Raw genomic sequence first — 15180 nt, 5'->3', positions numbered from 1 at the left:
CCGGTGGTGCTCAGCAGAGAAGTAAGTGAATAGGTGAAGTTCTCTGCAGTCAGGGCTGGTTTGCTCAGCAGGCAGGGCGCAGGGCCTGCTGCCCCTGGTTCTGTCCCAGCACTTGGCCAGCATGGTACTCTGGTCTCAGAAATCATGTCCTGTGGTCCAGGAGGTGGCGCAGTGATAAAGCTTTGGACTCTCAAGCATGAGGTCCTGAGTTCGATCCCCGGCAGCACATGTGCCAGAGTGATGTCTGCTTCTTTCTCTCTCCTCCTACCTTTCTCATTAATAAATAAATAAAATCTTAAAAAAAAAATCATGTTCTCCACCCCCATCCACCCCTGCCAGGGCCCCTACTGTGTTCCCATCCACTGCTGCGGGGCTTTCCAGCTGCTTCTGATACACAGACGGCCAGCCATAGCCTCCCCCTGGTAGCCTCCCCCTGGCCTGGGCTCAAACCCAGGTCCTTGCACATGGTAACATGCTTGCCACACTGAATGAACTCTCCCGGCCCTCCTCAAAGTCATTTTTTAAATATTATTATCTTTACTTATTTTTTTTGGATAGAAACAGCCAGAAATTGAGAAGGAAGGGGGAGATAGAGAGAGAGACACTTGCAGCCCTGCTCCACTCTTATGAAGCTTTCCCCCTGCAGATGGGGACCAGGGGTTTGAACCCGGGTCCTTGTGCACTGTAACGTGTGCTCGACCAGGTGCGCCACCACCTGGTCCCCCTCAAAGTTATTTCTAATGAATAGGGGCTATTCATTCAATAGTTTCGGGGCTGGGTCGTGGCACATCTGGTTAAGCACACATGTTACAATGCTTGAGGACCCAGGCTCGAGTCCCCGGTCCCCCACCTGCAGAGGGGAAAGCTTCACCAGTGGCGGAGCAGTGCTTTGTGTCTCTCTGCCTCTCTTCCTCTCTATCCCCCCCTTCTCCCATGGTTTCTGGCTGTCTCTATCCAATTAATAAATAAAGGTAATTTTAAAATGTAGTTTAGGGGGAGTCGGGCAGTAGTGCAGGGGTTAAATGCATGTGGTGTGAAGTGCAAGGACCGGCATAAGGATCCTGGTTTGAGCCCCCGGCTCTCCACATCAGGGGCGGGGGTCACTTCACAGACGGTGAAGCAGGTCTGCAGGTGTCCTTCTCTGCCCCTCTCTGTCTTCCCCTTCTCTGTCCATTTCTCTCTGTCCTATCCAACAACAATGACATCAATAACAACAATAATAACCACCACAACGATAAGAAACAACAAGGGCAACAAAAGGGGAAAAATGGCCTCCAGGAGCAGTGGGTTTGTGGTGCAGGCACTGAGCCCCAGCAATAACCCTGGAGGCAAAAAAAAAAGTTTGGGTTCTGCGTGTGGGTCTGTTGCCTTCTAAGTGCCACCCACACCCACCTCACAGTCCTGGAACGACCTGTCCCCACGCCCCTCCTCCTGGAGACCAGCCTGCTGGTCTGCTCCTTGTGTGGGGTGCTCCAACTCTCAGGGCCTCCTTTCCTCCCTCTGGGCAGGGGGCACTGGGTGGTCAGCCTGGGCGCTGGGCAGACCAGCCTGGGCGCTGGCGAGAAGCACCGCCTCCTTCCCGGGCCTTGTCTGGACAACAGGCTCACATTTCTGCTGGGTGCTTCCGGCTTTGTGGGCCTACGTGAGAATGTGGGGATCCCCAGAGGACGCGGACATGGGCACCCCCGCCCCACCCCGGGCAGCGAATGGGGACAGTCCCCAACCCTTCACAGGCCCTCACCCAGAGCCGCGGAGGGGCAACCGCCGGAGGTCCCCAGAAAGCCCTGGGCCTCTGCAGACTGGGGTGTCCGGGGTGAAGGCCTGCTGCCGCCCTGTCCCCCCAAGCCCAGCAGCCAGTCTCCAGGGTTCCATCACCGCTGGGGGGCGGAGCAGGTCAGCCGGACCCAGCGGGTAGGAGGGCGGTCCGGTTAATGCGGAACGCGGCGGGAGGGGCGGGGCTGTGCGCGTCTAGCCAATACTCGCCATCGGCTGCCGGAGGCGTGGTCGGTGGGGCGGGGACAGACGGACTACTGGCCAATCGGGATCTCGGACGTGCGGGTGGGGCGGGGCGTGGATCCGGGCTCACTCCCGCGCGGCGCTGGTCGGCGGGCTCTGGGCAGCTCTGGGTCCGGCCTGCAGTCCAGCCGGGGGCCCCCTCTGGTCCTGCCGTCCAGCCGGGGCCCCCTCGGGTTCTGCACTGAAGCCGGGGCCCCCTCGGTTTCTGCACTGAAACCCGGGCTCCCTCGGGTCCTGCACTGAAGCCGGGGTCCCCTCGGGTTCTTCACTGAAGCCGGGGGCCCCCTTGGGTCCTGCACTGAAGCCGGGGTGCCCCCTGGGATCACCCCGTCCGTCGGGCCTATGGCCGCCATCCAGGCGCTGCAGCAGTGGTGCCGGCAGCAGTGTGAGGGCTACCGCGACGTGACCATCAGCAACATGACCACCTCCTTCCGTGATGGGCTGGCCTTCTGTGCCATCCTGCACCGACACCGGCCCGACCTTATGTGAGTATGTGGGGAAACTGAGGCAGGCCCAGCCCGAGGGCTGGGGCGGACCATTGCACCTGATGGGACCCCGTTTCTCTGGGTGGCCTAGACGCCCCCCAGCCCCTTGGGCCATCCACCCAACACCCTCTTCACTTGCTTATTGCTGGGCTGCCCTGACTCAGGCCACAGCAACACCCCCCAAGGGACAGCCAGTGTGGGGAGGCGTCTCCTCTGGGCAGTCACAGTCAGCGTCAGTGTTGAGGACAGGAGCCCCCACCGCCAGGTCTGGTCAACCTTGGGCCGGGTCTCCCATGCTTGCCTGGGATCTGGGGAGGAGCAGGGGCTTGGCTGTCTCCCTCGGGCGCCTGGGAGGCTGGCCTGGCCTCTGCCGGACCTTGTCCCCACCCCGGACCTGCTGTCCGTCATTCACTCGGCAAACACTCTTTGGCTGAGTGCCCCAGGCCAGGCCTGTGGGGCAGCTCTGCTGGGATGAACTCAGCCCACTTCCGTGAGTGAACTCAGCCTGGGGCACCTGCCTGGGACAGCAAGGTGTGGCACCTTCTAGACTCTAGCCCCTGATGTGCGGGTGGGGCAGCCCAGGCCTACAGGGCAGCCCAGGCCTACAGAGTGTGCCCGCAGAGTGTGCCCTGTCCTGCCCCCTGCCAGCACAGGGATTGCGGGACTGTCCCCAAGCCCTGTTCTCCACAGGAAGTGGCTCTTGAGAAAGCCCTTCCATGGCCTGTCCCCCCCAAGGTTGTGAAACGACTCTGTGGAGGGTGTGTGGGGGGCAGCCCCAGCCCCCCAGGATGCTTCCACATGGAACCCCAAAACAGCTGCAGTGGAGGTGGGCTGAGGATGAGGGGTCCTGGGCAAGGCCCGGGGGACTGGGCTGGCATGTGTGCACTCAAACCCATGTGAGGCCAGGGACTGCACCCTGCTGGTCCCAGGATGGCCAGTGTGTGTGGAGGGGGGTTAGGGGGTGAGGCTGAGGGAACTGCCCCCTGCCAGGCCCTAGGAAGGCTGGTGCAAGATCAGGGGACAGCAGGTGCAAGGCATCTGCTGGGCCCAGGGCCCCTTGTGAGTGGAACTCTTGGCCTTCCCGAATCCCACACTCCCACCTCCCATGCCTTTGCCCACACAGCTCTGCCGTGAGCCACACACGGTGTGTATGTCAGCTGGTGCAGGGCTGCGTGTGACCCTGGGTGTCCATGGCCAGGCTGCCTCTGGTGACAGACAGTGAGGGGTGTGGACAGAGACTCTGGGCGGAGGAGGCATGTGGATACCTGTCCCAGGTCCTCTCGGCCCCAGGGGAGGCTGGCTCCCTCCATCAGCAGATGTGCCGAGAGCTGATGGCTAGAGGATGTGTTAGCCTGGACAGGTTGGAGAGGTGTGGCCACCAGCAGTGAAAGACAGACAGAATCCTCACAGTGTCTGGAGCTGGTGGCCCAGAGTGGATTCTGGCCTCAGAACCTGGGTGGACTTGGCCCCCAGGGCTACTGACTGGGGTGGGGAGTTCAGGCAGGCCCTGAGACTGGGTAGGGGAGCAACTCTGGGTGAAGGGGGCCTAGACCCCCACCCCCAGGCACAGAGGGGAAACAGCAAGGTGAAGGTCCCCGTTGGACAGGGTGACCAGCGCCCAGTGAAGACCCCTATGGTGGCAAGAAGGTGGACATCCTGCATTCCTATCCCCGACTCTGCCACCAGGAAGGCCACCCACCCTTTGTCATGGCTTCTTCCTGCCATGAGGAACTGCTTCCTCAGGCCATGTGGGGGCCACCGGGCTCCAAGCCAGCAGCCCCTAGGGACCCCAGATCCTGTGGCCCTCACTGTAGGCCCTGGACACCAGGGCTGTGGGCACGTGGGGACAGCTCAGGGTGCAGCCTGGGAGTCGCCCACCCACCAGGGGCTGGGAGAGCAGGGTGCCAGGGCCCACAGCCCTGGGCCTGTGTGACTCTTTGCCGGCCAGCCCCTGGCCCAGCGCCCATAGCCCCTGTGTGAATGCCCAGGGCCACCTGCTGTTCTCCAGGCCTCCAGCCCTGACGGTCTTAAGACTCACTGTTGGGGTTCAAGAGGCACCCTCAGGCCCTCCTCCTCCCGGGGAGCTGGGAGTCCGCCCACCCTCCCACGCCAGCTCGGGGTCAGCAGGAAGCCGCCCGAGACAGAGTCCTTCTGTTCTCATCTGAATGTGGACGCCGCCTTCTGGCCAGCCTCCAGTGCAGCCAGCTCGGGTCAGGGCCCCCCATGCCCGCTCTCCTGTGCCCACAACTCTTGGGCTACAGCCCCGCCAGGCCTCCCGCTCCCATTGTGCCCCAGTGGGCTGCCTGTCCCCATCCCTCTCCCCTCTGGCTGTGTTACTCCAGATGTGCCAGCCCCCCCCCTTCCAGGAAGCCAGCTGCTGGAGGCCAGCCTGTGAGGGATTCCGGGAGGTCCTCGCTCCCCATTCCAGTGGGGGCCTCGGTCTGTAGGGCTGGTAGCCTCAGGACAGGCACGTGGGACAGCTCCTGGCTGGCTACTTGGGGGCGCGTGGCCCTGTGCTCCCTAAAGGGACCAGTGAGGACAGAGGTGCCCATACTGTGTACTGACCCTGATGTGTGGGGTCCCGACCATAACTTTCTTTTTCTTTTTTTATATTTATTTATTCCCTTTTGTTGCCCTTGTTTTATTGCTGTTGTTGGATAGGACAGAGAGAAATGGAGAGAGGAGGGGAAGACAGAGAGGGGGAGAGAAAGATAGACACCTGCAGACCTGCTTCACCACTTGTGAAGGGACTCCCCTGCAGGTGGGGAGCCAGGGGCTCGAACCGGGATCCTTCTGCTGTTCCTTGTGCTTTGCACCAAGTGCGCTACCACCCAACTTCCCCGACCAGAACTTTCTACTTTTTTAAAATTTTATTTTAATTTTTAAAAATATATTTATTTATTTTCCCTTTTGTTGTCCTTGTTTTATTGTTGTAGTTAATATCATCATTGTTGGATAGGACAGAGAAAAATGGAGAGAGGAGGGGAAGACAGAGGGAGAATAAGACAGACACCTGCAGACCTGCTTCACTTCTTGTGAAGTGACTTGACTTCCCTGCATGTGGGGAGCCGGGGGCTCAAACTGGAATCCTTACACCGGTCCTTGAGCTTTGCACCACGTGCAGTTAACCCGCTGCGCTACTGCCCAACCCCCTTCTTTTTTATTTTTATTTTTTATTTGAACTATGATAGAAACAGACTTAGAGAGAGAGAGGGAGAGGGAGAAAGACGCCTGCAGCCCTGCTCCACCCCTTGTGACTGGGGTTAAACCGCATGCAGGGTAACCTGGGTGCTTTACCATGTATGCCTCTGCCCCTCGCCAGAACTAGCAGAAGTTTGAATGGAATGTGCCCATCCCTGGAGGCACAGCCTAAGGTGGGAGACAGACACCTCTCAGGCCCTGGGTCTGAGGGACAGACACCCCACCCATCCCAGGCCCCATCCACTGGCCCATGTGCTGCTCCCTCCTGTCGGGACATCCCCTCCCCCCCATTTCCCTAGAAAGGTCAAGTTTGAGCTTATACAGCTTTTTCAGGGACAATCCAGCCTGTACTCGTGGGGACTCTCCCACCAAGCCTGAGAGGGCGGTGGTGGCCACCATGGGGGCCTGGCCGCCAGACTGTGACTAAGCTGTCAGCCTCCCAGCCTGGGGGTGGGATCCCTGCCGTCCCCATGGGCAGCACCCCCCCCCCCCAGGCCCGGACAAGCTGGCCCAGGCAAGAGAGGACATGGGAGCGGAGGGTAGATAGCATAATGGTTATGCAAACAGACTCTCATGCTGGAGGCTCCAAAGTCCCAGGTTCAAGCCCCTGTACCACCATAAGCCAGAGCTGAACAGTGCTCTGATAATTAAAAGAGAGAGAGGACATGGGGCTCAGGGACCATGGGGCAGGCCCAGCAGGGAGGCGCAGCCTGGACCATGGGGGTGGGGGGGGCAGCTGATGGTCAGGCCCGGACCCCTGCAAGGCAGACCCCCCTCCACTTGTTTGGAGACAAAACAGAACTTGTGTGCCTCCTCCTGCGGCCAGGACTCACCATGGTGGTCAGTGACCGGGGCACGTCTGGAGAAGAAATTGACCCTGTGAAGGAGGAGGGGCTCCTGAGCCCCAGGGCAGAGTATGGGGATCCCTGGGGGGGGCGAGCTGGGCTTTGGCCTGTGTGCTGCGGGAGGGGCGCAGGGGCCCCACATCTGGAAGTCGTTAGCCGGGAGGTGGTCAGGCGGAAGCATGAGGCATCTGAAGGGGGTGATGATGGGGGCGCAGGCAGGGCAGGGGGTGCCTCAATCCCAGCACCCCCCCTTGGGGCCGTCCACAGCTCCAGCCCCACACCCCAGCCAAGGGGCCCTGAGGAGTCAGGAGCGGGCTGGCACCCTCGGGCGATGGCTGTGTGGGACAGCACCGTAGACCTCAAGAACACTGATGGGCAGCTCCCCAGGCCCCGAGCTTCCCACAAGTTGTGGTTTCACTTTGCAGAAACTACGACACACTCAGGAAAGAGAATGTCTATGAGAACAACCACCTGGTGAGTGGTGGGGCATCTGGGAGCCTCCCGGCATGAAGCCGTGAGCAAAGACCCTGGTGGAGGCCACACCTTCGAGGACTTTGCTTCCTGAGGGTGTGGGTCGGCGGCTGTGTGCCTGGAGGAGCACGAGTGAGTGTGTGTGTGTGTGTGTGTGTGTGTGTGTGTGTGTGTATGAGTGTGTGTGTTAGTGTATGTGTGTGTGAGTATGTGTGTGTGTTAGTGTCTGTGTGTGAATGTGTGTGTATGTGTGTGTGAGAGTATGTGTATGAGTATGTTTATGTGCGTGTGGTGTGTGCGTGTGTGTGTGAGTGTGAGTGTATGTGTGTGAGTGTGTGTGTTAGTGTCAGTGAGTGTGTGCGCAGGTGTGACCCCACGCTTGCAGGTAGGTCCAAGAAGGTGCCCTGTGTGCAAGGGAGGGTGGGAGGGGGCAGACTGCAGGAAGTGTGAGGCGGCTCTGCTGGTCCCACCAGGCCTTCCGAGTGGCCGAGGAGGAGCTGGGTATCCCGGCCCTGCTGGATGCGGAGGACATGGTGGCCCTGAAGGTGCCCGACCGGCTGAGTGTGCTCACCTACGTGTCCCAGTACTACAACTACTTCCACGGCCGCTCCCCCAGTGAGTGTCCGTCCGGACCCCCCGCCAGCGTCTGCAGGGGTGCCCTGAGCCCACGGGTGTCCCTGTCGGTGGCTCTGTAGGGGACTGCCCCCTCCCCCCACCTGTTGGGGGCCCTGGGGTGGGGCAGCCGTGACCCTGTGTCTCTGTAGTTGGGGGCCTGGCGGGAGTGAAGAGGCGCTCGTGGGACTCAGAGCCACAGCCCTCGGTGAAGAAGACGCCAGCCGCACCAGCGGGACCCCCGCCCGGCCCCACCCGTGGGTCGCTGTCTCCTGTCAGCACCAATGCCACTGTCCTGAGGAAGGAGGCCGCCCAAGCCCCGACCCTCAAGACTGTAAGTCTGTCCTGCCATCCAGATGGCCTGGGGGGAGGGCTCCTGGGGCGCTCCCTGACCCTCAGGGGCCCAGCCCAGCACCTAGTGGCTAGCCATACCATCCTGGGTGCAGGGCAGGTGATTCCATGCCAGGTGGACCCAGGCATGGAATCTCATGCCAGGCCTGAGACCCAGACCTTTCTGGGCCCCGGGAAGACCCCTCCCTCAGAGCACACGGGGTCCCTGTGTCTGGAAGACGTGCCCCCCACCCCTGAGCAGGACCCTCTCACTCCTGCCCCCAGGGAGAGTCTCTGTGTGGGGTCTGCAGGCAGCACGTACACCTGGTGCAGCGCCACCTGGCGGACGGACAGCTGTACCACCGCAGCTGCTTCAGGTGGGCTGCATGTCCTCCCTGCTGCAGCCCTCGTGAGGCATGGGGGCCCACGGGGTGGGTGGGGCCCTGGGATGGGGTCTTGGGGCTGGCCAGCTGGTGGGCCTGGTGGGTGGCCCTGGAGGGTGGCCCTGGAGTGCCAACTGCTTTCCCCCGTAGGTGTAAGCAGTGCTCCAACACGCTTCGCCCAGGTGCCTACCGGGCCACAGGGGAGCCTGGAGTCTTCGTCTGCTCTAGCCATGCTGCCAGCCCCCCGCAGGGCCCCCCGCCTCCCAACATCCCTGGGAGGCCGGGCAGGCTCAGAGCCGAGGGACCTGTGCAGGGCAGTGTTCCAGTCCATGCCGCCCTGCCTACCACCCACCGCCAGGCCTCACCTACCGCCCAAGTCCCCAGCACTGGCCCACCTGTCCCCGGACCCCCTGCATCCCAGGTGCCCAGGGCCAGCGGCTCCCCAGAGGTCCCTCGGGGCCCCATCTCCAGTGGCACAGCCCCCCAGGCCTGGCCATGCTCCAGTGCTGGGTCTCCGGGCCCTATGGCCCCTGCCTGGACCACCTCAGCCTCCAAGACACAGCAGGCGCGCGAGAGGTTCCTGAAGGCTCCCCCCAGTGGCGCCCCCCCCAGCCGGGACCCGGCAGCCCTGGGGGACAGTGGCAGGGAGCAGGCTCGAAGCTTCCTCCAGAAAGCCCTCCCTGGGGCTGGGAGCCCTGGCAGGTGAGTGGGTGTGGCCTCCTGTGGGAAGTGGGGTGCTGGGGAATGCCATCATCTGTCCCTGTGGAGTCCCTGGGCCATGGGGTGCAGCCACCCCCCACCCTGCCCAGCCCTCATCGCCTGCAGCCAGACAGCCTGTGGGTCTGGGGACACTTACCATTTTTCCTGCCTTCTGGGGGGCCCTGGGTCCCCTTGCTGTGGGCAACCCCCAGCCAATCCCATCTGTCTTTTTTTTAAAGGCTTTATTTATTTATTTATTTATTATGATTTTATTTATCTTATTAATGCGAAAGATAGGAGGAGAGAGAGAAAGAGCCAGACATCACTCTGGTACATGTGCTGCCGGGGATTGAACTCAGAACCTCATGCTTGAGAGTCTAGCTCCTTAACCACTGCGCCACCTCCCGGACCATGATTTTATTTATTTATTAATGAGAAAGATAGGAGGAGAGAGAAAGAACCAGACATCACTGGCACATGTGCTGCAGGGGATCGAACTCAGAACCTCATGCATGAGAGTCTAGTTCCATAACCACTGCACCACCTCCCGGACCACTGTCTTCTTTTTTATATATACATATATATATTTATTTTCCCTTTTGTTGCCCTTGTTTTTTTATTTTTGTTGTAGTTGTTATTGTTATTGAGGTCATGGTTGTTACATAAGACAGAGAAGAGGGGAAGGCAGAGGGGGGAGAGAAAGACAGACACCTGCAGACGTGCTTCACCGCCTGTAAAGCGACTCCCCTGCAGGTGGGGAGCCAGGGGCTTGAACTGGGATCCTTACGCCGGTCCTTGAGCTTACCTGCTGCGCTATCGCCCAACTCCCCCCATCTGTCTTCTGTCTCTCATAAGGACCCTGTCGTTGGACCTGGGGTGTCTCTCCCCTGTCCAGCCTACCTCGTCTTCCCTTGACTGCCCATAGAGGGTCTCTCCCCAACCTCCGTCTGTTTGCCCCCAGTGGACATGCCTTGGGGGGACGGGGACTGCTCCCCTACCACAGTGGCCCAGTGAGGAGGACACTGCAGGCCAGGCTGGCCACTTTTGGGGGTGTCCAAACTAGGGTTGTAGCCAGGCGTGCCATGTTGGGTGGGCATCTCCATCCTTGCTGGACCTGGCATGAGGGGCGAGACCCTCGGAGGGCCTACGTCCCCTGGCGGGGGTGGGCCGGGGCTCAGCTGTGTTTCTCACCCCAGACCCTCCCTGGCTATGCCCGCTGCTCCGGCACCCCACCCCAGGACCCCGGGACCCCACGCCCGACCATTGGCAGAGCCGCGCCCCACAGACCCCCAGCCCACCAGCCCCCCGGCCAGGCCTGAGACACTGGCGTCCCCAAGTGTGGGCACCCCCCAGCGGGCATCCACACCATGCCAGGCAGGCAGGGGGCGCTCAGCCTCCTCGGGGGCCAGTGGGGTGAAGACTGGGGTCCCACAGCTCAGAGGTCAGTGTCTGCGGGCCCTGAGTCCCCACCCAGCCCAAGGTGTCCCTGCCCTGGGGACAGTGGGCAGAGCTGTGTTCCCATCTTCCACTCTGAGCCCAGGGGCTTCGGTGCCCCCACCAGCCCATCAACAAGAGGCACGGACATAGGGAGGGGTCTGGGTTGGTGGGCGGGTGGCTACAGGAAGACCCTTCCCTAGGCCCAGCAGAGGACCTGCTAGACGGGCCGGCAGGTTGGAGGGCCCGGCTCAGGCCTGTGGACAAGAGCCCAGGGCAGAGGTGAGTGAGGAGGGGCTGAGGGCTGCCCGCCCTTGTTCCCCCATCCTGGGTGCGAATGGAGTTCCCATTGGGGGGGGGGCATGGCAGCCAGGAGGCCTAGGGTGGGGGCAGTGAGGGCAGGCAGGTGTGGGTGGTGACTGTGCAAGCCCCCCAGCCTGGGGATGGAGTGGCCCCTACACCTAGCCACCCCCACCCTCCTCTGGGTACTCATCAGCCCACCTCTGTGCAGGGCTGTGGAGCAGAAGGAGCCGTCCAGAGTGGGCAAGGCACCCCAGAAGGCCTCAGGGCGTCCTGAGGGTGGCGTCCACAGCACCCTGACCCCTGTGAGGCCTACAGGCACCAGCCCTCCCTTGGGGCCTGGGCCCAGCTCCCCAGGTAGCATGTGGTCTCCCTGGGTGCAGGCAGAGGGCTGAGCCCCTGGGGTGGGGTCCCCTGGGGGTTCAGGCCACAGGCCACATGTGACCCCGCCCTGCCCGGGCAGCCGGGTCTCCATGTCCCCGTAGGAGGCTGGCCGTCTCCCCCAGCCTGGATCTGTCTACAGACTGGCTTCAGCCCTCACCCTCACGGCCACCTGGCTCCACAGGGGTGCCGAGGGAGGAGAGACCTCAGCTTCCAGGCAGCCCAGGTCAGCCAGCCCGAGGGGCAGTCCACACACCCTGGGCCTCCACCCCTGAGTCCTGGCTCCCCTATGTCCCCCTTCCCTGGGTCCTGACTCCCCTGGGCCCCCTTCTCTGGGCCCTCTTTCCTAGACCCCCCCCTCCCCTGGAGTGCCCCACCTCCTTGGTGTGAGAGTGTGGGGCTCCTCTTTGAGGCTGTGCTGGGTGGGGGTCTGTGGGATTAGGAGCTCATGGGGCAAGGATGAAGCTGGCAGCTGGTGCTGTGCACCTGTGCCCTTGGGGCAGGGGGCGAGGTACTGAGGGCCAGGGGTGCTGAGGACAGGATACTGGGGGATGGGTGCGGAGGATGGGGTATTGGGGGACAGGGGTGTCAGGCATGAGGTTCTGGGAGCCAGGGGTGCTGGAGGCCAAGGGAGCTGGTATGGACGAGGGTGGTGGAACGCTGCGACCTAGGCCCCATCACTGACCGCCCCCCCAACACACAGGCAGGGCCTCCTCCCCGCATAGCATGTCAGTGACGTTGCCTGTTCGGGTGAGTGATGGGGAGGGGGGCCCGGCCCAGGCACAGCAGGGGAACACTGACTGGCTGACCACAGCCTGTCCCCAGCTGCACCCCAACTACCTGCCCCCTGAGGAGATTCAGCGGCAGATGCAGGACATCGCTCGGCAGCTGGACGCCCTGGAGCAGCGTGGTGTGGAGCTGGAGAAGAAGCTGCGGGCGGCTGAGGGAGGTGAGGCGGCCTCCATCTTCCTCGATGCTGCCCCTGGACACTGCCCCCCTGCAGCCCCTGGGTCGACCCCAGACCTGCCTCCCAGCCTAAAGCCACCAGACCCTGAGCCCTCACCCTGCCCAGACACTGCCCTGGGCCCGGCCCCTGACCTGTCTGCCAGCCCCCAGCCCCATCCCGACGGCTGCTCCCTACAGATGCATCTGAGGACGCCCTCATGGTGGACTGGTTCTGGCTGATCCACGAGAAGCAGCAGCTGCTGCGGCTGGAGTCGGAGCTCATGTACAAGTGGGTGTTGCTCCTGGGGCCCCTAGGTGGTGGTGGGGGGCTGGCCTCACTGTCCCCATTCTGTCCCCCAGGGCCAAGGACCAGCAGCTGGAGGAGCAGCAGCTGGACCTGCAGGAGGAGCTGCGGCGGCTGATGGCCAGGCCCGGTGTGTCCCCCATCCCCTGTGTCCCCCTGTCCCATGTGTTCCCCTGTCCTCTGTGTCCCCCGTTCTCTGTGTTCCCCTGTCCCCTGTGTCCCCCTGCCCGTGTCCCCCTGTCCCCTGTGTCCCCCTGCCCATGTCCCCCTGCCCCTATGTTCCCATGTCCCCCTGTATCCCTGTCCCCAGTTTCCCTCAGTCCCCTTGTCCTCTGTATCCCGTCCTCAGTATCCCTTTGTCCTCCTGACCCCTGTATCCCTGTTCCCCTCCCCTCAGTGCCCCCCTGTGTCCCCATGTCCCAGTCCCATGTCCCCCTGCCCCTGTGTCTCCCTGTCCCCTATATTCCCCTGCCCCTTTGTCCCTGTCCCCTGTATCCCATTCCCCTCCCCCCTGGTCCCCCCTCTCCCGTGTCTTCCTGTTCCCCTCCCCATTGTGTCCCCCTGCCCAGGTCCCCTGTCCCTTATGTCCCCCACCCAGCCTGCTATGTTCCTTCCCCAGGGGGGTCCTTCTCCAGGCTGTGACCTTGTGACCCCTGGCCATCTTTGAAGCTAGGTGCTCATGGCCACTTGGGGCCAAAGAGCTGGGGGGGGCTGGGCTGGGCGGAGCTGGGGGGCCCTGGGGTGCAGGCCTGATGGTGGGGTCTCTGTAGAGGCTCTCAAGTCACCCCAGGACCGGCGGCGGGAGCAGGACCTGCTGGACCAGTATGTGAGCACCGTGAATGACCGCAGTGAGATCGTGGACTTCCTGGAGGAGGATCGGCTCAGGTGGGCAGAGCCCCGGCTGCCACGGTGCCCCGTGGCTGGTGCATTGGGACCCTGTCCCCACCCGAGCAACAGGCCGGCGGGGTCTCCAGTGTCCTGTCTGCAGGGCTCTGCAAGGACAGCCACTCAGGCAGTGGGGCTCCTGGGGCCTCGTGGGGCTTGGCAGTGAGGGCCCCTCCTGTCCTGGGTCACCCCAGACCCCCGTTCCTGTCCCAGGCCACTCCAGGTCCCTTGTTCCTGGGGGCAGGAGGGAGGTACAGGTCAGGGCTGGGCCGTGTCCCCAGGCCACCTGCCCTCAACCCCTCGACCTCCCCTCTCCACCAGGGAGCAAGAGGAGGACGAGGCGCTGCAGAGTACCATCCAGAATCTGGGTGAGGCCTACACCCTGGGGTGGGAGGGGGTGGAGCAGCGGGGCCCATGGTGGGTGTGGGGACAGTGTCAGGGCACCTTGGGGGGGTATGCATTGTCACCTGCGAGCAGGCCGGGTGTGAGCCTTGCGCCCTTGTCCCCAGGCCTTCGGAGAAGCAACACAGGGGACAGGAAGAAGCCCAAGTCCCGCCTATCCCGGCTCTGGTCCCTAAAGGGCAGGAACAGCTCACCCGAGTGATGTCCCCAGGCCTCCCCAGGACTGAGTGGTCTCAATAAAGACAGTGACCTTTGGGAGTTGGGCGGTAGCACAGTGGGTTAAGCGTATGTGGCGTAAGTGCAAGGACCGGCATAAGGGTCCCGGTTAGTGTCTCCGGCTCCCCACCTGTATGGGAGTCGCTTCACTGGCGGTGAAGCAGGTCTGCAGGTATCTATCTTTCTCTCCCCCTCTCTGTCTTCCCCTCCTCTCTCCATTTCTCTCTGTCCTATCCAACAACGATGGCATCAATAACAACAACAATAAAAAACAAGGGGCAACAAAAAGGAAAATAAAATATATTTTACTTAAAAAACAAAGACAGTGACCCCTTGATGCTGCCTCTGACCAGATGGGGCAGTCAGGTGGGCAGGGAAGATGGAAGGGGTCCCTGTGCCAGCTGCTGGCTGGAGGCCCTGATCTTGGGGGATGTGCCCACCTGATGTCCAGTGTGGCCCGGTCTCAGAGAGGGCTACCACAGGGTGGGGGCACCAGCAGGGTGTGACACCACGAGCAGGGGGTGCCCCTCCAGGCTCAGTCTCCCATCTGGGCAGTGGGTGATGTGGGGTGTATGGAAGAGGTACCGTGGGGGCCCTTGGGTGGCCCTGGGGCCATCAACCTGGAAGCCCACCATGCTCCCTCAGACACCAGGACCCCACATGCAGTTTCCTCACACACCTGACCCCCCACCCCGAGCCTGCTCCCTGAGAAGTCCCCTGCCCAGCCTTTGAGGGTGCTGGGGCTCAGGGGCCCAGGGGTTGTGGGTCAGGAAGAGTGTGCTGCCGTGGCTTACAGGGACTCCCCGGGGAGGGCTGAGGCCTGCTGCCTTCCTGCAGGGACAAGGGGACACGAGGTGGGGGTGCCGCCAGGATGGGGTGGGGGAGGCATGGAGACCTGGCCTGGGACTCTGTCTCTTGCTGTGGCTGCAAGTGGCCACCAGAGGGCAGAAGAGGGCTGCCCAGCACCTGGTTGGGGACAGTGGCCAGACAGTGGCGCTGGGGGTGGGGGGACACACAGGACTGACCCGGACCAGCAAGGAGGCCTCCATGGACCAGAGGCAGGAGTCTGCTGGTGCTCCCATAGGACCAACAACGTGGGGGGGACCCCCTGAGACCTGACCAGGGACCCCTTGACCTGCAGGAGGACCTGGGCTGTACTCTAGATGAGGGGGTGAGCGGGGCTGTGCCTCCCACCTGGAAAGCACTGGGAGGTGTCCTGAGGGCCCCCCCTATGGTGCTGGAGGCTCTCGTGACCCAGAGGACCCAGCCCC

The 15180-nt window shown here is 62.5% G+C and overlaps 1 protein-coding gene across 3 annotated transcripts; it reads left to right on the top strand.

Annotated features, from left to right (window-relative positions):
- The first annotated feature begins 2083 nt into the window (after nucleotides 1-2083).
- MICALL2 (MICAL like 2) lies at nucleotides 2084-13951 on the top strand. 3 transcript variants are annotated; one of them, XM_060173172.1, is made up of 17 exons: nucleotides 2084-2501; nucleotides 6973-7021; nucleotides 7492-7633; nucleotides 7783-7964; nucleotides 8246-8337; nucleotides 8494-9045; nucleotides 10239-10483; nucleotides 10680-10758; nucleotides 10988-11133; nucleotides 11240-11383; nucleotides 11861-11907; nucleotides 11983-12106; nucleotides 12301-12391; nucleotides 12463-12536; nucleotides 13177-13291; nucleotides 13613-13659; nucleotides 13801-13951. In XM_060173172.1, the coding sequence occupies exons 1-17, from the start codon at nucleotides 2359-2361 to the stop codon at nucleotides 13893-13895; spliced, it is 2367 nt and encodes a 788-aa protein (XP_060029155.1). In that variant the 5' UTR covers nucleotides 2084-2358; the 3' UTR covers nucleotides 13896-13951. The 3 variants fall into 3 exon arrangements, with proteins under 3 accessions (XP_060029155.1, XP_016044588.1, XP_060029156.1); XM_016189102.2 differs by having other exon boundaries at nucleotides 11861-12106; XM_060173173.1 differs by lacking the exon at nucleotides 6973-7021 and having other exon boundaries at nucleotides 2381-2501; nucleotides 11861-12106.
- Nucleotides 13952-15180: the final 1229 nt, after the last annotated feature.

The sequence above is a fragment of the Erinaceus europaeus genome, chromosome 15, assembly GCF_950295315.1.
Source record: "Erinaceus europaeus chromosome 15, mEriEur2.1, whole genome shotgun sequence".
NCBI lineage: Eukaryota > Metazoa > Chordata > Mammalia > Eulipotyphla > Erinaceidae > Erinaceus > Erinaceus europaeus.
Note: the sequence above shows the minus strand (reverse complement) of the source record. Positions and strands in the feature narration are given on the sequence as shown.